Here is a 20,489-nt window from a genome sequence, read left to right on the forward strand (position 1 = left end):
CCTCGGGAGGATATTTCGCAGTTCCGAGCTCACGCATACTTGTCGAGTATAGCGCCGAATGCACACATACTCAACGTCTCGACCCGTAGCTTGGCGCTTGGCTGGTTGGGACGCGCGAAGATTTCTAGGAGCTATCGCACTCAACACATTCGCTGCATGAGAGTTCCGTAGGCGACACCGACGCGTGCCCCAAAGCTCCGCATCACGTCGACTTCGAGGCAACAATGTACTTAATAGTAGTAGATAAGTAGATAAAGTCAAATGGAGCGTCACGATTGTTCTTCCCTTACCATCAAAAGCGAGCAGTATCGATAAGCGTAGGTAAGCCACCACCGTCAACTGCCGCATGGTATTACCATCACGAGTACGTGAGTCGCCAATGGCGACTGGTAGATGGTACCGCCATCGCGAGTGCGCGAGCTCCTATTAGAAATTCGTTGCGCCGCCCTTGGGGGCAAGAAACGGTGAAAGCTAACGTACGAAACCAGAGGGCAGCACAGGATGCGATCGCACGATCCTGTCTGTAAGCAATCTCCCAACTCATCTCTGTCTGTACAATACTCTATACAATTCAATACAATTCCTTACTTCATGCCAAAAAGTGTCGTGGTGTGCAGTGGTGTGTATCTTGGCGTGCTTTTTAACGTTGTTTATGAATATTCTACTGAAGAATAATTATTTCAAGGGAGTAGTTTTGCCGGTATTGGTGGCATATTAAAGAATAATTTTTTTGTTTATATAGAAGTGTAACGTTAGATTTGAAAAGACATAACCTTATTTCGTATAACATTTTCTTTTCTGGTTTGTTTAAATTGTTTTCTAAATCATACATTTTTAACATGTATGTCAATGACAGTAATTTATCCTATTTTTGTTTGTTATCAGGTCTTGGATTACTGAAAGGCCAGTTGGCTTTTTCATTAATAAACCATGGCGGAGTTTGTGGAAAAAAGATGTGAGGATATGATCCCAGAGCTCGAGCAGATGGAGAGGATTAAATTATTTGACAAGAATGAGATTCGGTATGATTGTCCATTACTACATATTATTGTATTGGAAACAATGAATTAACAATTGATTAGTCATTATTAAATTATATTCTGAAACTATTTAATGGTATTATATTTGTAGTGAAATTGCAAAGAAACGAAAAGAGTATGAGTATAAGATTCAGCGCCATACGAAATGCAAAGAAGATTATTTACGTTACATTCAATATGAGATGGACCTACTTAAGCTAGTTAAACAACGCAGAGATGTAAGTATTTATTTTTTAGTCTTTTATAGTATACTCCTTCATTCGTTCACTACACTCTTTCTTTCAGAAATTTGGAATCACCCAAAAAAAATCCAGCATTGATTACGCAATTGCGAACAAAGTAAATCATCTATATGAAGAAGCAATTATGAAATTTCAGGAGGATTTGAGATTTTGGGTAGCATATATGAAATTTTGCAAACATGTTGTAAGTTTATGTGCATTTCTTAGAAGTTCATGTAATATTTACTTAAATTGTAATAACACTATGTACATATTTATTTTTTGTTAGCGTTTTTATAATTCTGTCAGCCGAATGATTGGCAGGATGCTACAAATACACCAAGACAAGCCTAAATGTTGGTACATAGCTGCTCGCTGGGAATTAGAAGAAAATAAAAATACAGAAAATGCCAAACAGTTTTTACTAAGAGGTCTGCATTTTCATCCCGAGTCTAGATTACTCTACACAGAGATGTTTAGGCAAGTACTTTAGTAGACGTCATGTAGCCATATTTTGCCTAAACGTGAACAGTCTAGACTTAGAATTTAATTAGACAAAATTAATTACTTTTTATGTCTTCGAGGGTGTTATAATTAATTTTCATTTCTAGATTGGAGCTAGCGGAAGCTCCTGCTGAGGTCAAAACTGAAGATGATCAAAAAGATGAGAGAAAGCAATCCACGGATGATATGCCAATTGAGCTCAAACGAGCTTATATTATATATCAGCAAGCCTCAAAGCATGTTAAGGATGTTAAATTTGTGATTGACTTACTAAACATTATGAAGGAATATCCAGATACAGACAAACTACAAAACAAAATCGTTAAGTCAGTATAACACTACATTTTGCATCTAGATTTATATTTTGTAAGAGAAAAATATATTTATCGAAGAATGGTAATGTATGGTGCATATTGATAAGTAATTTATTTAATACAGTGGCCTGGTGGAAGATTATTCTCATGAGCCGTTGATGTGGGATACTATGGCTCGCCGTGAACTTGAAGGCTTAGTGCGTCCTTGCAGTGAAGAGAGTAAACTAGGTATCACAAACACAGAACAAACTACGCCAAGAGATCGGATCAGTCTCTGCAATGAGGTGTACCAGACTGCAATTAAGAAGATAAAGACTGAAGAAATGTGGTCTCTCTATATTGAATGCCTGTTAGAAATCAATCAAGATATTGGATCCTTACCAAATTTCAAACGGAAGTTACTGAAAACTGCTCTTATTCAAGCTCACAATGCAAAGAAACTGAAAGAAAAGTATTACGTATATTGGGTTAGTTTTGGAATAAAAAATAATAAGTAACAACTTAAGAGTGAAATGATATTATTTATTAGATTAAATTAAATATATTTAATGAGAGTACTAATATTAAACTTTTCTCCTCTAGATTGGAATGCTAAATAATGATCAGAAAGATGAAAACAGTCAGAAGAAGCTGCACGAAGTCTTATGTTGGGCCACGGAAGCTATACCAGATAGCGTAAGTCTTTGGCACATGAGACTGAAGCATTATTTCGCTACTGATCAGGAAGATTCTGCGTCGGCTGCCTTTACAGAGGTGAATCTCCATTTAAAGTTAGTTTAAAAAAAGTCCTCGAGTTCTGAAATGTAATTTGTGAATTTCTCACGATTTTAGGCAATCAAAAGACTTCGCGAGAAATCTCTACCTATCTGGAAAATGAAGCTTTTATACGTACAGGCAAAAGACCCGGAAAAAACTGAGGAAGTTTTTAAAGCAGCTTTGCAAGCAGAACCTGCTATTGCGAAAGACTTTAAACCAAAATATATTGAATGGCTTGTTCTAACAAAGAGTATGTCTAAGTATTTACCTATAAACTCCCAAGCACGTTAAAAACGCGATCAATTGACATTGAGTGTAATGAATGTAAAAAGGTACAAATTGGATAATGACATTAACATTTGATATTGTTTGTTTTAGACATTCAAATGGCTCGGAAAGTCTACAAGGCCCTCTGCATGGAACCACCTTTTGGTTTGGAGCTGCATAAAAAAATGGAAAACTTAGAACTCATGCAGCCAGAAATCATTCTGAAGCATGCAAGGAAACCTTATGAGATGGCTATTTTACATTTCGGTAATAATAATGTCAATGTTTGGATCGATTATATTACGTTTGAGATGAAACACAGTGATCCAAAGAATGTTGCAGACTTACACAGCAGAGCTGTTAAAACCTTAGATTCTACATTAGTAGATACATTCATTTCGAAGTTCAGTTTGCTCAAAACTGATTCTGACTCGATAGGTGCTACGACATAGAATGTATTTTTCATACCACAGTACATTTGTGAGATCCCTTATACATATTTGTAAATACATGGATTCTGTATGTATAACGTAAACCATGAGTTAAAAAGCAGCAAACATAAAAATGTCATACTAGACATGGTTAGGATCCATCAAATATTAAGGAATATCAGATTAAACGTAATATTATAAAATTCAAATGGTATGAATTTATTACTACATAAGATAGCAAATATCAAAGTGATATACAATTAAAATAAAAAATATTCCTATCAAATGTTTGATTTTATGATTGCACGTGCCAAAATGTTTGTCTATTTTAACATTTATTACGCAGATATTAGTCTAGTATCTCTTATCTAGTATCAATTTATCGTGACTTTTATAATAAATAGGAAGAAAACTGAAAAGATTTTGTTACATGTGGCTAAAAAGGGAAACCGAAGGAATAAGATATTGAAATTTAATAATGCAAATATTGCTTCTATGACTCATCAGTTTCCTTTTTTTTATGGCTCCAGCGGCAATTGCTTCTTCAAATTTGTTAATTCAATGTTACGATCAGTTTCATTAGGCAGTTTAGTACGATCACCAGTTTTTAGCCTAGCTCTCATGTCCAAGCACATCACATCGGTCATTAGTGAATGTTCCTTGTCATCTAAGTTTTTTTCAATGCGGATCAATAATGCCTCTAGACCATTAAATGTTGCTCTGTAGAAAAGATAAAAATTGCAATTCAACGATCTCGCTGAATACGAATGAATTTGAAACAGTAAAACATACTTGGTGCAGTTTATTTTGTTCAGCAAGTCTTCTTTTGTTTGTTGTAATTGTAAAACTTCGTTTTTCAAACCAAGCTCAGGTTCATCCTGGCATAATTCATAACCAGGTCTGTGAATACGGTTTTCCAGTCTAGTTTCGGCACATTTCACTGCAGCAATCTTTGCATTCAGAGCATCTTCTAGTTGCTTTAATTCTTTTAGTAATTCCTCCATTTCTTTATTAGTCTGAAAAGAAAAACTTTAGTTAATGTGTAACATTTTTAGCTTAAATTTTGTAATGAATTGTTTACATAAAATTAAGAGGCTTGTTGTAATTTAGTAGGCAATTACTTAACAATGAATTACTATTTCATCATTTTCATATATCTAAGCACCTTAAGCTTCTGCCAAGCTTGCTCATTGCGAGCTTTCTCCGTTTGATAAATTCTTTTCCTAAGTGCAAAATCTGTCAAGTCTTGCTGAGCTTTTATATCATTTCTGGATCTCTGTCTTGTTACCTGGAGTGCCTCTCGAAAATTATACGTATCACTCAATTCATTGTCAGCCAGATGTTTAACGTGCCGACAGTGATCCAACCAAGCTTCATAAGATATGGCACTACAAAATAAATATAATTAACTCTAAGTATTACTAAGTATCGCTAAGAAGATCCTTACTTCTTCGGAATTCTCAAAGCATTTGGCTTATAACTGATGTCGGCACAAGTGACATCCAAGTTTAAGTTTCCTTTATCGATGTTGATAGCCTCTATTTTATTTTCCAAATCAAGTCCAAGGGTAAACTTGACTTCTTCTAAACGATTTAATTTCTCCCAAGCTGCCTGTACCCTTCATACAAAAACTAAGCATTATACTTTGCTTTTACTTTATTTGTTTTGACTATTATCAATATACTCGGTGTGACATCTTTTTTAAATAATTCCTCTGTGCAGTAAGGATTTAATTTCACCTGATTATGGATCATACCGGTCTGTTAGTAATTTCTTAGCTCCCTCAAGGATGCAAAGTTCCTTTTTTAGCTCTATGTCAGGCTCGTCATAAGTGAGCTCCGTACCTCTTCGACAATCTCTCATGGAAATACACTCAGCGGTCACCTGTAGAGGCAGGTTAAGATTCTCTAATTCCCTTTCTGTCTCACATTTTTCATTTCTTAAATGACGCATCTCTGATTCCAGATGTTCTAAGTGGGCTTCAAAGAGTTCTCGCCACCTTGACAGCTCAGTCGTCCTGAAAGCCAAAGAGACTTATTGATATTTATTAACGAATTACTATTGAATAACAGTAGGAGAATGAAAATCTTTCTGCATATAATGGAGATACCTGTCAGAGAGTCTGGCATTATTCATGTACGTATCCCATTCGGTTCTTATTCTGGTCTCCGCACGAATAAGCCTGCCTGAGTTACGGAGGTCTAAAGCATCTCCTCTTCTGGTATCTGCTGTCTGCTGGATTTCCCATTGCTTTGCATACCAATCAGGTAAACCTTATAAAACGAAAGAATTTCTATTTTTAAATGCCATCGACAAATTCCCTTTTATTAATTTTGCCCTTTATGGTATTTTCCCCTCAAATTATTATTTATTCACAATCACATTTAAATCATTGTTCTTTTATATCCTCTTCTGATTAATATCTAATTTTATAATTTTTCTTAGAATACGTCAAGATTTAACTTTCACATACCAATATGTGGAATCGGTTTCTCATATGCAGTGACCGATTTTGCCATAGCAATATTTATATGGACTGCAATTACAAAAGAACTGGATTATCATCAGTGAAAAGCTACTATGAATTAATATTGAAATACCTATTTTGCTGTCAAAGGAACAGACAGTTATAAATTGAATAACAGATTTCCATGGTAACAAAGGGATCAATGAGCAAAGAGTGAAAGGTAAGCTTTTAGTGGTTCAAATAAATAAGGGTAAATCAATTCATGTTTCTGCAGTAACGGGAAATAACTGCTTAGATTTGTTCACACTAACGATTTATTATAATTTACAGTTTGCTGAATGAATGTATTTAACGTTAAACGATAGCTGGAAAAGTTGTAATTGAAATTGTGATCCAAAATGTCGATGAATGAAGAGCTTCAGCTAAATAGAATATGTGTTTCACTGGAAGCAGAGAACAAAGGACGAAGACGAACAGCATTGGAAGATATCAGAAAGTTTATCGATGAAAGAAACCTGTCGGAAGAGGAGTTATTTGAAATTTGGAACACCATTCACAGACAGGTAGTTCGATTGCTGAACGACAACGTGGAGGGTTGCAGAGATTCGACAATTAACATTCTGAAGAGTTTTTTGGAAGTGCTTCCTGTAGACGACAAAAACCTGATTTATGTCATTCCAATCCTGACAAGACGGTTGGCTTCGCAAGAACTCATCGAGTCATCGGAAGAAGTCAGGCTGAATGCAGTCTCGCTGCTTCGGATTATTATTCGTAACTACAAAAATCATTTATCAGCCTATATGGATGACGTAGTCGCAATTTTGGCAAAGACCGTCACAGACAGTTATCCAAATGTAAAGAAAGAAAGTTGCGAGGGCATCGCAGAACTGGCCACACTGACCACTAAGGATTTCTATTCTCGTTCTGAGAAATTAATCAAACCTATTTTAAGCAATTTTACGCATCAACATTATAAAGTTAGAGTAGCTTCGGTAAAGGCCATTGGAGTTGCAGTTCAATGTGGAAATAATAAAACTATCGAAGATGTTGCTACGCCGATGGCTGAAAGGCTGTTTGATCAGAGCAGTGCTGTCAGAGCAGGTATTTAAAGTGAAGCATATGCAAATCCAGGTGATTAGTATGATTTGTTATTATAATAAATGTCTATTACTTTCTACAGCTGTCATCGAAGTGGCAGGACAATGGTTTCTTGATTTGAGAGATCGATACAGTTGGTGGCACAAACTTATTCCCCTGCTTCTTACGGGGCTCCATGATGAGATCGAACTCATCCGGAACAGAGCCAGTGAACTTTGGGACTCAGCAGGGAAAAAGTACTTGGTCGAAAATGAATCCGATGAGAAATTAAAGGATAAAATGGATTACTTGACAAACGACCTTGAACATTATCCATCTAATAGTAAGAATTAGTGTGCATCGATGTGGCTAGGATTGCCTGTATATTTAAACTTCTCTTTAAATCATTATAAATTTTAACAGTTAAGAGGTCGAATCTTGGATGTAGAGTAATAGCTCAGCAAAATATGTGCAAACTGGTCGGTGGAATTGTTCGAGAGCTAGAAGATTGGATGGCTGATATAAAGGTCCGCTCAGCTCAGCTTCTTTGCGTGCTCGTATTAAATATAGAGGAACACGTTACTCAACATATTGAAAAACTATTGCCTGCCATGTACAGGTAAATTTGAGACTCTGTTTTCATATGAAATAATTTAATCTATTTGAAACAATGTATATAAAATTATGTATGTTATAATTTTTCATCGAATTTCAAACGTCATTTATTATGTATAACGGTCTAACACTTTTACAAAGAGCTTGCAACGATGAAGACAAGAGGGTTGTACAAAATATAGAACTTGCCGCAGAGTACATGGGATACTTTGTGCCGCCGGATATTTATTACCACCTGGTTGTACCAACACTCGAGGAGACACCTACTTCTGGACATCTAAGAGTTTTCGCAGCAATTTTAAGCACGAGTCAGAAAAAAGCTCTGTTACCAAAATTGGAGAAGATCGGTGACTTTCTTCAACAAAGCCATATATGTCAAAGTAGGAAAGTGTCCTACCAAGAGCAAATGCTACATTGTTGCGAATCGCTTATCTCCGTTTGCGGAGAGGTACGTTATTCCCATACAATTATTTCAATAATCCCCAAATTTTGCTTTTTTTCCCTCTAAACTATTTTAAATCAAGTTCTTCCAATGTTTCAGAATTGTTCGTCGATTGCCCAGGATCTTTTTACAGTAATATTTACAGTGCTGTCGATGACAACAGAAGAGATGATACAAAAGGAAGCGAAGAGACTTTTGGAGGCTCTCGTGCTTGTGGAAAAACTTGACAATTTGGAAGAACTTTTTTCCTGTCACTTGAGGCCTCTTCTTATGAATATTCGACCTACTTGTCAGTCATGGACGATGCATAGCGAAGAGTTCAAAATTTTCCAAACTTGCCTTAACAAAGCTAGTCGCGCATCCGCTAATAATTCAGACCTAGTGCTTCCCATTCTGACAGAAACGACGAGCAATGACGCAGATCCTGAAGTCAGGCTGAAACAATTCTTCTTACTCTCAGACTTCCTGATACGTAGAGATGAGTCGCTTCGAAGCATGGAAAATCTTACGGAATTTGTTGACGAGATTCTTGAGAAAACTATAATGCAAGGTCTAGTCTGGTCAGCTGGCAGAGCTGCAGAAGTTATTAGAACAGCTGCCGTTGCATGCCTATGTGCACTTCTCAATGACACTGAGATCGGAGAAACAGGAATAGGTAATCTAAAAATGAATGAGCACTGTTATTTTATTCTTATTATTCTTAACTTCATTCATCCTGCTATACAATTACAGATATTTAGTTAAATTAAGTAATATAATTTAACTGTAAAACTGTCATTTTCATTATGTGCAAGTAAAGCAGGTATGGAGAGAAGCGTAGGAAAAAATGAAGTACGTTTTGTTAGAGATATCTCATTAAATTAGCAAATGTTAATTAATTGTAAAACTTTGTTTTTTCATTAGTTGCAAATAAAGCAGGCACAGAGGGAAAAGAAGGAGAATGTGAAGTGAGCTCTGGAAACATGGAGGAGGAACAAGTTAGGTTATTTCCAGATGCGGATCGCTTCTCTTATATCTTTGAAAAAATCATGCCTATCTTGGTAACACTTGTTGATGACAATGCGAAGAAGACTAGGCTTTACTCACTAAAAGCTATTTGGTTACTCATGGAAGTAGGACAGAAATTGGAATGTGTTACGGAAGAACATATTCACAAGACGTACCCTGTTATTTTGAAAAGACTTGATGACGGAGCTGACTTTGTTCGATGTGCAGCTGTAGAAGCTCTCAGTCAAGTCTGGAAGAGCACTCCTAAAAACTACGACCTAGAATTCAACAGAGGTCATGTTGATCATCTCTACACGACTGCTATTGTCCATCTGGATGATCCCGATGAAAACTTTCAGAAATTGATACTAGGTAAAAAAAACTTCTGTTATTACTAGTACGTATTTATGTAACCACTGATATTAAATTCTAATTTTCAGATGCACTGATGGAATTGGGAAAAGTCAACCCAGAATTACTAGCTATGAAACTTGAGAAATGTAAATTAAACTTCAGGAACCAAAAAGGTATGGAGCAACTTTTAAAACGCTTGTACGAGTTACTTGGACGAAGATCTTAAGTATAAATGAAATTACTTAGGGGTATATATTAATTGTACACGAATCATTAACCAACTGAATTTTCTAAAAATATGAAAGGAATACTGTATTAGTATATATAGTTTAGTAAACCATTAACTCATCTATAGGTATAAAGTTATTGCGTGTTAAAAGTTAGAAAACTGCAACTTTTTATTTAAAACCTCATTTTGCCTTATCTACAGAATCATGTTAGAAATAAAGTTATATTGTAAAAAATTTAACCAATGAATGTGTTCATATTTTTCTAAGACTCTAATATCATATGGGTGCTGTTTAAAATCTAGTTTCGAATTGAACAAGATAGAAAGGAAACACAGGAATTCAATTTCCGAATGTACTCGTATTTGACATGATTCAACACGTTTCAAAATTCATATGTCATTTTTTATTCCAGCAGGATCTCTTTATCATACGAAGCAAACTTGCATGATCTTATAGTAAGTTCTACTACACCAGAAATCTTGCTTTCTGCTTGTTTAGCTGTTAACCTTGCTTTGAGTGAAGGAAACAATTCTTATAAAAATCGACTGAAAATTAAGAAATTTATTAACTTATATTCATATGATTTCATGTTAGAATTTCAAAACTGATTCCAGTAAGTCTCTATTTACCAAATCACCTTAAAAATTTACAACTTCTGCTTTTCTTTCTTGGCTTGCTCGGCAAGGGCTTCTAGACGTTCGTGTTCAGCGATGAGTGCCTCAACTTCTTTAGGAGATAAAATCCTAGTTTTTGTCTTGCCATTTTCTCGAGTTAATGTGGCCATTTCCACTGAAATAAAATTCAAATTAAAAATTACTCGAGAGTATAACATACTATACACCCATAGCTCACCTTTGTCAGCAGATAATTTGTTCATATCAAGGGTCTTAGATAGAACTTTAATCGCAAGAGCCATTGCATCTTTCAATGTAGTTTCACCTTCCTTGTATTCCTGTTTCAATGAAGAAACCGCGGCACCAGAATTATTACCTATGCACGTTGCTTTCCAGCCTCCGTAATTGCCACTTGGATCCGACTGATATAATTGATAACCATAATGTCGATCCCAACCCATGTATAGGATAGATACTCCAAATGGCCTCTTTCCACCATACTGTGTATATGCTTGTTTGACATCACATAACCATGACACAAGCTGTTCACATGGAATTGTTTCTCCATATTGTAAGAGATATCGTTGTCCAATTAACCGTAACTCATTTATAAGCACATTAGCATCCGAAGTAATACCCGCAACAGAACAAACTACATCATCGTTCAATTTATAGATCTTTTCAGAGAAAAAGACTTCATCCAATAACTTATTGGTATTGCGGCGTTCTGCAGCCAATAGGATACCATCATTTGCCAAGATTCCTAAGCAAGTACCGGCATGACTTATGGCTTCCATAGCATATTCCACTTGATACAATCGCCCCTCAGGTGAGAAAATGGTAGTACGGGTATCATAACGCCGTGCCTAAAATAGGAAAGAATTAAGTACCTTATAGTAGACGTACAGTAAAAACATTTAATTTATAAAACTACATTCATAGAGAATTCTTTGCACGTCAAGTGTGTCGTACAATATTATTCTGCTGATAACAACATCTACATTCATTAAAATAAATTGTTAAAACCTGCTAAGTTATACCTCAATGACAATGCATTTCCATCATAACCTAAAAATACTTTTCATTCCACTGCTTCATTGTAAAAATGGAGAAAAGCCTTAAAGATATCACTTTAAAATAAAACTGTCCTTAAAAAAAAAATATTCTTGCAGCACACTTACCATTTTGTTATGATTTCTGATTCAAAACTTTTAATTCCCTTAAACGAGGCTTGAAAACGATGACAGGCCTATACCTGCCTATACCCGATCAAATAATACAGAAGTCTCTACAGACCAACTCATCGCTCCCATAGAAGAGCAGAGATGAGTTGGGAAAAAGCTAACGTACAAAACCAGAGGGCAGCACATGATGCGACGTTCCCGTGTTCGTCCAATCACCCCTTAATCGCTCTGCCTTAATTCTCCCGTGCTGTCATCTAGCGTCCCGCTTGGTTACTATTTATTGGGTATCCAGCGACAATACGGAACTGGGCTTCTATGGAGGCTTCTGTATTCTTTGGTTTTGCTTGGCAAACAAGTGTTTTAAACTATTTTAAACAGGACAAAAAATGGCGGATGAGGATGTCAACGGTGACTCCGATGAAGTGCAGCAAGAAAAGTCACAGAAGAAAGTAGCAAAATATGACAGCGGGGCTGCCGATTTAGAAAGGGTCACGGATTATGCGGAGGAAAAAGAAATATCTTCTTCCGATGGGTTCTCTTGCGTGAGTTCGACGCCCTTGTCCACGTGCTTGTGATATTTTTAAAATGTCTAAATAAAAAGGGTACACACCCTCGACACATCGTATAATCTCCGATTTTTAACTTATCTGTTTCTGGAATGTCAGGAGTGTAAATGTTATATTTGTAAACAATATCTGAGGTTATCCAATGTATAAACATAACCTATAAGCTACTTATGTCTCTACTAGGTGTAATTTGTCAGTTTAATTATTAGTCGTTGTTTTTACATTGTGACGAAACGTGATATAACCTTTTCAGGCTTTAAGTATAATTGGAGATCGACGGAATAAAGAAGCTGCGGAGAAAAAGGCAAAAGAGAAGGAACTGCTCAAGGTATCGATTAAGAAGGAAGACGTCGATCTCATCGTAAGTTTGAATGAATAAGTAATTCTTGAGCTTTTACTGCATATTTCAAGGACACTATCTGTTAATTGTTTCACTGTAATTTCAGATGAAAGAGATGGAGATAAGTCGGAACCTTGCGGAGCAAACGCTCAGGGAGCACAGTGGAGATGTCGTAGAAGCACTTATCACATTGACAAATTAAAAGTACGAGACTAACGTGACTCCGTTCGTCACATTGTAAATTACAAAGACAGTGCAAACTTGTAAAAGGAGTTTTGGTTATGAATATTTATTAACATAAATTAAGAAACATGCCAAAAACTAACGGCTGCATTTCTTGTCCCCATTTCATTAGGTCTCTCGTATTCCATAGCTCAGATTTTCAGTCAAAAATGTCGCGTCGGTATAATACAAGTAAGCTTTAAACGAAGCAAGGTCACAGCCAGTTTACAAACAGTCGAAAAAGCAGGATGTGACTATGTGTGGTAGCTTACGCAATGTCAATTACAAGTAGGCTCTTCTCGCTCTATCACAGAAGTAAATAAGGTAACGTATGTTCCAATTTCAAGAATATGGATGTCGGTAATGTCGCCCGCCATTAAGATATAATCAATTTGGACTCTTTCCTCTTTAACTTTTGAATTATCAGCGTTCGTCGCAGTATCGAGCGAGCACTGGTGGAGCGGCATGTCTGATTAAGGATCAGTCAGTCACCGATTTTTTTTTCCCCATCTTCTTAATCTCCATACTCGGCAAACAAGACCTTGCTCGCACCGAGACTTTGCCACTTGTCGACGTCCATCATCACCTGGTACAATGAGACTGTATACTTACGGATTTCTGTGGACGTGTCTCATACTGAAGCCAACGAGCGAAGCGGGTGCGTTCACTATCAGCTGGAAAATTTCATATTAAATTTAAAGTACCTAAACGTCTTTCGATCAAGATAACATCGCAGATCGCATGTTCCCTTTAGCACCCATTGTCTATTTTAGAATCGCTAGACCACTTCTAAATGCATTGTTTTTAATATCGTTCAGATCGTTCTATCGTCTCACTCTTGCAAGACAAGTTATCAGTCATTATCATGTACCTGCCTTTATCACGGATCGGATCTTATCGCGAGACCGTCAAAGTTAGTCACACCCGATCGCTCGATTGCTGTGAACGTCACGAAAGTTCTGTCAAATCAAACATACCTCCCTGGTAAGAAGACTCAAATAGAATAGGATTAAACGTTTAGTTTCTACGTAAAAGGTGTGATTTTTCGTATCAATTTAATATCTGATTTTTCCAACAAGCCTAATTCAAGACAAGAGGGAATTTCCTGTAAGTCTTAATTATATTTCATTCACGCTGTGTATTCTAATTTACGTTAAATTCCATGAAGAAGAATAGATCTCAACTTTGTTTAATTTCTTTCCGTTCCGGCAAAGAATATCCGCACTAAATTGCTTTCTATCACTTTAAGAGGATTGCATTATATAGGTTTCTTTAATTTCTTCCAGTTCCTTGAAAGAAACATGTGTATTACATTGCGTGGAATCCTTTTTGAAACTTATTTGAATAAATTCCACTTTATGGAGACTGAATGGGTCTTTTTTTTTTCTTTTATGGCCAGTGGAATAAGAGGCACAGGAAAAATCAGGGAAGGAAGGGAAAAAGAAGGAAAAATTCACTGAAACAACAATTTCCGATTCCATTCTATTTCAGTCTTCTTACCGCATTTGCAACGCCAGTTTGTTAACACAAACATGCCGGATTTAAATTTCGAAAGAAGGTAAACGGAGTCTCTTAATGTAGCTTTCCGCAGGTTCAGAACTCGACGATGTGTCGATGTGGAGTGTAGACGTCTATGGAATAAGTTCCACGATATATTCCGAAAGCAAGGAAACCGAAAATTGCACGATTGGCATAAAAAACAGCTCGAAATGTTCCTGCGTCGATTGTACTGGCGAGTAACAGTGATTTCCTGACATAATTATTTTGTACACCGAGAAGAAAATATCACTGAACCAAGGAAATATTTCTTTGAACAGTACCAAAGGAATATGATATCAATTAAAAGAATAATTCTTTGATTCAAATAAACCCGAATAAATTGGATACAATATTTCTTAGGTTCCAATGATTCGTTGTTTTCTCAGGGTAAATATCGGACTAATTAAGCAATCTCTCAAATTACAAATTGCAGATACAAGATGCACGGTTTGTTGCTTGTCTCCCGAAGTACAATGCTGTTATTGCCACACGTGTAGCATATGCAGGTAATCGATTTCTTTTTATCAAGTCTCGTTCACGATTTACTTTTTCCGGCTTGTACCGAGATCATCGGCATTGTCAATGATGTTGCTGATCGAGTCGATCAATTGATATCAATATTGTTGAATTTCAGGGAAACCGAATGGCAGATTTTAACCGTGGCCCAGGTTGGTTTGTCGAGTGTACTTCTAATCAGCGTTATTGCGATACTTCTTCTGCTTTTTAGAATCTGCATAAGGTACGTCCAAAGTATGCAAGCAGTTATTCCGTTTTATGAATGATTAATAAGGTGTTAAGAGAGAATCGGATATCCACGATCCATTCAAACGCAACATGGTATTTCTCGCAAGTGGCGTCGAAGAGGATTTGTTTATGAAACCTTTCTCCGAACTGGATTCACCGAATCGTTTTGAGCTTTGCAATGTGAATACAGAGACTGTAAGGAAGGTCCCGACGCTCATGAAATTGCAATTGTTTTAAAATTTATTTACAGGTATGTTTAACATTTTATATAAGAAATGAAATTCCACGAGTATCAGGGCCTTCTTAGTAGCCTCTACATTAACGTTGTAAAATTTGAAACGACTCGGTACTCCCAGTTCGGATAGAAGTTCCATGAACGATCTTCGGATGCCACTTTGACATCCCCTTAATGTCATTTGATCTCATTTTCTTAAGAACAGCCAGTTAAATATCCATTCGACCCGTGAATTTCTTTTCTCTTCGCCTAGCAATAATGCTTGGTTTATGTCAGGTTTATTAGAAAATTACGAGCGGAGCGATCAGCGTCTCTTCTGAGAGTGGGACAAGACGGGAACACCAGCGTAACATCTATGCAACGGTACATCCTGGAGAGGTTACGAGACAGACCTCCTCGTTACATGGATATTTACGACCCCCCGCCCCCGTACGACGCCGACACCGACAGTTACGTAAGTGCATTCCTTTTCGAATAATAGATCGGACATCTGTAAGACCGTCAAGTGATAATTGCCTATTAAATCCCAGCAAAGCGTAACGTTCGAAGCTCCGCCGATGTATCCAGGAATTCAGGATACAAGCGACATAGCCGTGATTTCTGCAGCCACGAGAACGTGTTCGTCGGAAGAAGCAAACCACTCCCGGCAATATCGAGTTGTCAACCACATATGACAGTAAATCAAGGAGGAAATCTCTCCCATTGGGTCGATTCAATACACCGTGACGCCAAATTTATCGTGGGTTCGCTCGGATCGCCAGAAGCGCTACCAAGATATAAAGGGTCATCTTGGCCAGAAAGATAGAGCCTGCGGAAACGAAACAGCGTCTTTATCAATCCGCATTTTAAACAATGGTACGTGACACTGACGCGTCAAAGTAAAACCCTCGAAATCCCCTGGATTCATGGTTCTTGACGCCCTAATTGATTGCAGAGCCCCACCCCACGCCATCTGTGATTTCAATGCCAACTAAATTGTCTTTACCAGAGTGCTCTTAATCGTTGTACAATTGTCCTGACACTTTCGTTTCTCATTTATATTGATTGTCTTGTACATCTTACATGTTGATCGAAATACGAGAGCTCGACGTCATTTTGGTTCTAGCCTAGGCTAAGTGAACCCATCTCGTTTCGGAAATCGAAATTTAGAAAGTGTCAGGATAATTCTTAGGTGCTTACAAGTGAAGGGATGTTTCAGCCGGTTTGGTCCAATACCCTTAAAAAAAAAACCTGTCTTATTGTAATCGACTGACATGAGGTTTCACTTCGCCTTCATGCAGCGTTCTAGAACTTACCTGCACATCGCGAAGTCCCAGAGATTCACGTCCTGAGAACTGCAATGACCGTTCGCGTTGACGACGTGAGCAGGCGTTAAGGCGTTCTGAAAACAGGATATCGGTCTGAGAGAAGTACACGTACACCTCGGACGTTATATAATGAAAATGTAATTTATTTGATGTGGTGCAATGACTTAAAGTAAATGGAGACAAAAAAAAATGAACGTTCGTATGAGCTGGGATCGACTCGCGGCGGCCCCGTGCACCCCTTGGCCACCGACCGCCCCCCGTCGTCGGGCGCGTCGAGAGGGTGTTTAAATGCAACATCGCAAAGGGGGTGTACAGGGTGCAGGACCCCGACGACGGATGTGGCGACGGGCCCGGTCGGTCACGGCAGCTCCGGCTTTCGCATGAGGTAACACTTGTCTTACTTGTACTTAGTTTTATCAAATTATCCAGTCATACGCTCATATATTCTTGCTGCAGATATTGCTTTTGTTGCGGGAGGCCGCCCGGGGCGAGTCGCGTCGCCCGGACGGAGCGATTAGCCCTTAGGAAAGAGACACGTTCGGACACGGTACAATGGTTTTTCTTTTCCACGGGAGGCACCGCCTCGGCCCGGCTCGGCGAAAGCTGGGCAGCTCGAGCTGATCAGACGGTACGTTTGGTTGGGCGGAAAGTTAATGCGGAATTTCCTGCTTCAAGGTGACACGAGAGCGGCACTCGAGAGGTCGATCGTTTATGACGCTTCTCTTAGAATTAGGTGTTACCGAATCGTCTACTATTTACCCACGTGACTGTGGAGGACACCTAAGGAAGGTCCCACCGTTCGTGGTATTTAATTATTATTTTTTTTTTTTTTTAAACAAATTAAATCCTTATAAACGAAAATGTGAAATTTCGTAGGTTTCAAGACATTTCTTCGGGCCGACATGTTCGCGTGGTAAAATTCTAAACGATTCGGTACATACAGTTAGGAGAAAAGCTTCATATACGATTGAGTTCTCAGACGCCACTTTTGCAGGCCCATAGTAAGCTGCACATGCGCAGAGGGAGCTGCAGTGCCCTGGTATCCCTGCCCAAATTCGCTGGTGGTGTTCCTCGAATTCGTCGCACACCTCTCCGTATGGAGTAAATATTAGGTTGATGCATAAAGTAATGGCTAATGGCGTTTTTAACACGTAACGCCATTACTTATGCATCACCCTAGCATACAGATCAGTGTCCCCGGGATTTTTTCTCTCTTTCGTCGCCATCTTTAAAATTAAATGGCATACGCGTTCCAAGATGATTTCAGTGGCACCGGATCATAGACAATAGCGCAAGGGGTTAAGCGAGAAAAAACCGTAAGAGAACTTTCCGCCCAACCGGAAACGACGCGCCGCTCCTCGCGCCTAGACGCGACACGACTCTTAGTTTGGCAAAGCTGAAGCCCTTTAGAAAAAAGTGGAAAACGCTCCCGGCCTCGTCGCGGCCCTTCGCGTCCAAGCGACGCCGACGACGTCGTCGAGGAGCGGCGCGGCCGGAAGAAGGAGAGGAGAAATCGGAGCTTGCTCGTTTACGGGGTCGGTTCGCGGTGTCGCTCGGGGAAAAAAAGCGAGCGAGCTCGACGCACGCGCGCTCTTTTATACAAAACATCGGCGGATATGTACAGTGTGTGGAATACAGCGTAAACGTAGCTCGGTCGTCCTCGAGTCGGCCGCCGTTCCGGGCGCGGGGTGCCCAATATGTACACAGTATAAGTATAATAGGTATGCGCGCGTCGTCTCTAGACGAGAATCAAGTTCAATCGCCGGCTCGGGGTGCATGGGATGGGTCATGGGGGGTCATGGGGTCACGGGTTCGGCAAGGTGCTGCTCCGGGAGGGGTCGGTTCCTGGTTTGGGTTCTCGTGGTCGGAGGAATACGGTCCAAGTAGTTTACAACGGACTTATCACAGAACATGTATGGCATTGATCTTCGTCGTTAGTGTAATCGTAGGTGTACCTAATATATTTAAAACGTTCGGTAAAACTAGATCGGAGGATCAGGAAGCCAGTACAGTACTAAACGGTGATTATCGGTTGCCATCCGGTTGTCCATAATTCAGATAGACACTCGACCACGCGACCTTTTCCGCTCTGCGAGTTCAATTAATTAGTTACACAAGAAACGATTAATATTTCCATACCATGTAATTGACTAACGTTTATTTATACAATTTATTCGACCTCTCCGCCTTGCCCGAAAACTTCGGGGCGAGTCGACGGGCGACGCCCGTCGGTGGATCAACTGTTTTCTCATCTTTTTCTTTTTTTAACCCCCAAAATGGCGCCAACGCGGCAAAGGCTGATCGCGCCCAATTTTCTTCCCATTTTCTCGATCTCTCTTTCTCTCTACCCCTAGCACTCTTTCCTGCGTCCCCGCGGACGTCGCGACGGGTGTCACGTGTTCTCTCTCTCTCTCACGCTCTCACTTTCTTGGTCTCTCCTCTCGGAACAACGAAAACCTCGGATAAATTATGGACAACCCTAAATTTAATACAACAATAATTCGAATTCTATCACTTTTTGTTTACTCACTACGCACGCAATGCAGTCGAGAGACGAAAAAACGAAGAAAAATACGAGGTGGGGGGAGAAACAAGGGGGAAGGAACGAAAGTGACAAACTGTGCCGGAGAACAAGAGGGGGGGTCGGGTGTCGAAAGAAATCCAAAAAATCAAGGAAGGGACTAAGGTGAGGAGGGTGGGAGGAAAGACTTACTTGATCTGCAGACAAAATATACAAAAATACAGGGGGCACAGATTGCGCGTAGTATTAATCGTAACCATAGGTAATAGTTATACATATTGAGAGAAAGAGATCATAAAAAACGCTAACTAGAATCATTTCGTGTCTCCGCGTCTCTGGAAGAGTTTATACCATTATCTCGACTCGGCGTTTTACAATTAAAAATCACTATATCGGTAATAAACAAAGTATCTAACTCCCCTGTCGGGCCCGGGGGGGAAAATCGACGGGGCCCTCGCCCCGGCCTCGTGCGCGTCGGAGGGCACCGCTCGATCCGCAAAGGAACCAAAATCATCATCACCTTCTTCCAAAATCGTCCACGGCCGCGGCGTCCTCTTTTATCACAACTTCCGGTCCTCTCGTCCCCCGCGACGACCGGCCAAGGGAGCCCCGCTCGGTCCTCTCCGTCTCCCTCCATATCCGGAACTCGAGCTCGAGGTCTTTCTCTCGTCTCTCCTCTTCTCCTGGCCGGACACCCTGAAGACGAGCCCTGGGGCGGTCGCGCGGGGGCGGACGAGCCCGCTGGTGGATATGTGTGTCAGGCTACCCTCTCGCCACGGTCCTTCGGCCACCGACACTCACTGAACACAAGAGTCTGGCGTGTATGGGTGCGCCCTGCGAACCTACTGGCCGTCTTCTCCCTTTTTCCGAAAGATCGCAGAGAGACCAACGGTCCCTCTTTTTCCTGCTGCGTCTTTTCTCCCGACTGTGCGCGAAGGAGGCTGCGCGGTCGTCTCCTGGTTCTCCTCGCATCTTCTTCCAGCCTTTTCTTCTTGGTTTCGACCCTCCTCCGAAGAGGTCGCTTTCCTCCTCCGCCTCGCCATCTCGCTCTCCGAAGCGGACCAGAAGGTGGCGCACTAGGAAACATTTATTTAGCACTGCTCTTTCACTGTACACAAAGTCATGAGGGATGCAAGAGGGGCGGGGGCGATGTGGTCGTGCCCGGGATCAGGGGTGACTGCTTTCAGCTCTGCTTAACTCGCTTCCTCGGCGGACCGATAGGCGGTATCTGCTGGGTCGCCAGGGCGCGGAAAGCCTCCGCTATCAGGTGCGGATGGGAGTTCACCATCGACTTGAACCCCGCCGTGTCCATCACGTCCGTCGCGTGTCTGTGGATTCCAACAAATTCTGGTCATCCTTCGCATCCTTTGCACCCGCGAGGCGAGGTCTCGGCTTAAGGCGATGCGAAAGTGGCGTCAAAGAGGTCTCGTTTGTGACATTTTCTTCGAACTGGGTGTACCGAATCGTTTCAAACTTTACAGAGTGAATGTTACGAGAAAATTACATTTTATG

General features: G+C 39.8%; 7 protein-coding genes across 24 annotated transcripts in view; 4 read left to right on the top strand and 3 right to left on the bottom strand.

Moving 5' to 3' along the window:
* The first annotated feature begins 536 nt into the window (after window positions 1-536).
* LOC105701722 (U3 small nucleolar RNA-associated protein 6 homolog) lies at window positions 537-3,819 on the top strand. Of its 3 annotated transcripts, none has more exons than XM_012428705.1 (10): window positions 537-619; window positions 886-1,022; window positions 1,132-1,258; window positions 1,326-1,466; window positions 1,551-1,741; window positions 1,873-2,091; window positions 2,204-2,546; window positions 2,662-2,832; window positions 2,911-3,085; window positions 3,214-3,819. In XM_012428705.1, exons 2-10 carry the CDS (start codon window positions 931-933, stop codon window positions 3,552-3,554), a joined length of 1,800 nt encoding a protein of 599 aa, XP_012284128.1. In that variant the 5' UTR covers window positions 537-619; window positions 886-930; the 3' UTR covers window positions 3,555-3,819. The 3 variants fall into 3 exon arrangements, with proteins under 3 accessions (XP_012284128.1, XP_012284127.1, XP_012284129.1); XM_012428704.2 differs by having other exon boundaries at window positions 567-801; XM_012428706.2 differs by having other exon boundaries at window positions 567-700.
* A 53-nt stretch (window positions 3,820-3,872) lies between these two features.
* Window positions 3,873-9,331, bottom strand: LOC105701724 (tektin-2). Its single transcript, XM_012428720.1, has 8 exons — window positions 9,298-9,331; window positions 6,007-6,069; window positions 5,644-5,806; window positions 5,290-5,550; window positions 4,981-5,151; window positions 4,699-4,921; window positions 4,326-4,549; window positions 3,873-4,253 (listed from the first exon to the last, which is right to left on the bottom strand). The coding sequence occupies exons 2-8, from the start codon at window positions 6,050-6,052 to the stop codon at window positions 4,052-4,054; spliced, it is 1,290 nt and encodes a 429-aa protein (XP_012284143.1). The 5' UTR covers window positions 6,053-6,069; window positions 9,298-9,331; the 3' UTR covers window positions 3,873-4,051.
* LOC105701721 (dynein assembly factor 5, axonemal) lies at window positions 6,079-9,944 on the top strand. The gene is made up of 8 exons (XM_012428703.2): window positions 6,079-6,220; window positions 6,331-7,101; window positions 7,181-7,420; window positions 7,501-7,696; window positions 7,834-8,140; window positions 8,234-8,789; window positions 9,038-9,493; window positions 9,562-9,944. Exons 2-8 carry the CDS (start codon window positions 6,399-6,401, stop codon window positions 9,699-9,701), a joined length of 2,598 nt encoding a protein of 865 aa, XP_012284126.1. The 5' UTR covers window positions 6,079-6,220; window positions 6,331-6,398; the 3' UTR covers window positions 9,702-9,944.
* A 141-nt stretch (window positions 9,945-10,085) lies between these two features.
* Window positions 10,086-11,645, bottom strand: LOC105701725 (proteasome subunit alpha type-4). Of its 2 annotated transcripts, none has more exons than XM_012428724.2 (4): window positions 11,501-11,645; window positions 10,558-11,185; window positions 10,343-10,494; window positions 10,086-10,250 (listed from the first exon to the last, which is right to left on the bottom strand). In XM_012428724.2, the coding sequence occupies exons 1-3, from the start codon at window positions 11,501-11,503 to the stop codon at window positions 10,352-10,354; spliced, it is 774 nt and encodes a 257-aa protein (XP_012284147.1). In that variant the 5' UTR covers window positions 11,504-11,645; the 3' UTR covers window positions 10,086-10,250; window positions 10,343-10,351. The 2 variants fall into 2 exon arrangements, with proteins under 2 accessions (XP_012284147.1, XP_012284146.1); XM_012428723.2 differs by having other exon boundaries at window positions 10,335-10,494.
* A 137-nt stretch (window positions 11,646-11,782) lies between these two features.
* Window positions 11,783-12,730, top strand: LOC105701728 (huntingtin-interacting protein K). Its single transcript, XM_012428732.2, has 3 exons — window positions 11,783-12,045; window positions 12,323-12,430; window positions 12,516-12,730. Exons 1-3 carry the CDS (start codon window positions 11,890-11,892, stop codon window positions 12,609-12,611), a joined length of 360 nt encoding a protein of 119 aa, XP_012284155.1. The 5' UTR covers window positions 11,783-11,889; the 3' UTR covers window positions 12,612-12,730.
* A 39-nt stretch (window positions 12,731-12,769) lies between these two features.
* Window positions 12,770-16,469, top strand: LOC105701726. 6 transcript variants are annotated; one of them, XM_012428726.1, is made up of 7 exons: window positions 12,770-12,955; window positions 13,059-13,289; window positions 14,223-14,363; window positions 14,604-14,676; window positions 14,805-14,909; window positions 15,426-15,603; window positions 15,680-16,469. In XM_012428726.1, exons 2-7 carry the CDS (start codon window positions 13,226-13,228, stop codon window positions 15,821-15,823), a joined length of 705 nt encoding a protein of 234 aa, XP_012284149.1. In that variant the 5' UTR covers window positions 12,770-12,955; window positions 13,059-13,225; the 3' UTR covers window positions 15,824-16,469. The 6 variants fall into 6 exon arrangements, with proteins under 6 accessions (XP_012284149.1, XP_012284152.1, XP_012284153.1 ...); XM_012428729.2 differs by adding an exon at window positions 13,711-13,738 and having other exon boundaries at window positions 12,772-13,615; XM_012428730.2 differs by having other exon boundaries at window positions 12,772-13,615; window positions 14,213-14,363.
* Window positions 16,470-18,586: 2,117 nt separating this feature from the next.
* Window positions 18,587-20,489, bottom strand: part of LOC105701723 (protein roadkill) — a 91,572-nt gene continuing 89,669 nt past the window's right edge. For all 10 annotated transcript variants that reach the window (XM_012428715.2, XM_012428717.2, XM_012428718.2 and 7 more), the window contains one exon: window positions 18,587-20,305. In XM_012428715.2, coding sequence (XP_012284138.1) covers window positions 20,161-20,305 — 145 coding nt within the window. In that variant the 3' untranslated portion in view covers window positions 18,587-20,160. The remainder of the gene's footprint in view (window positions 20,306-20,489) is intronic.

The sequence above is a fragment of the Orussus abietinus genome, unplaced genomic scaffold (genome assembly GCF_000612105.2).
Source record: "Orussus abietinus isolate OABI.00-Male unplaced genomic scaffold, Oabi_2.0 scaffold30, whole genome shotgun sequence".
Lineage (NCBI taxonomy): Eukaryota > Metazoa > Arthropoda > Insecta > Hymenoptera > Orussidae > Orussus > Orussus abietinus.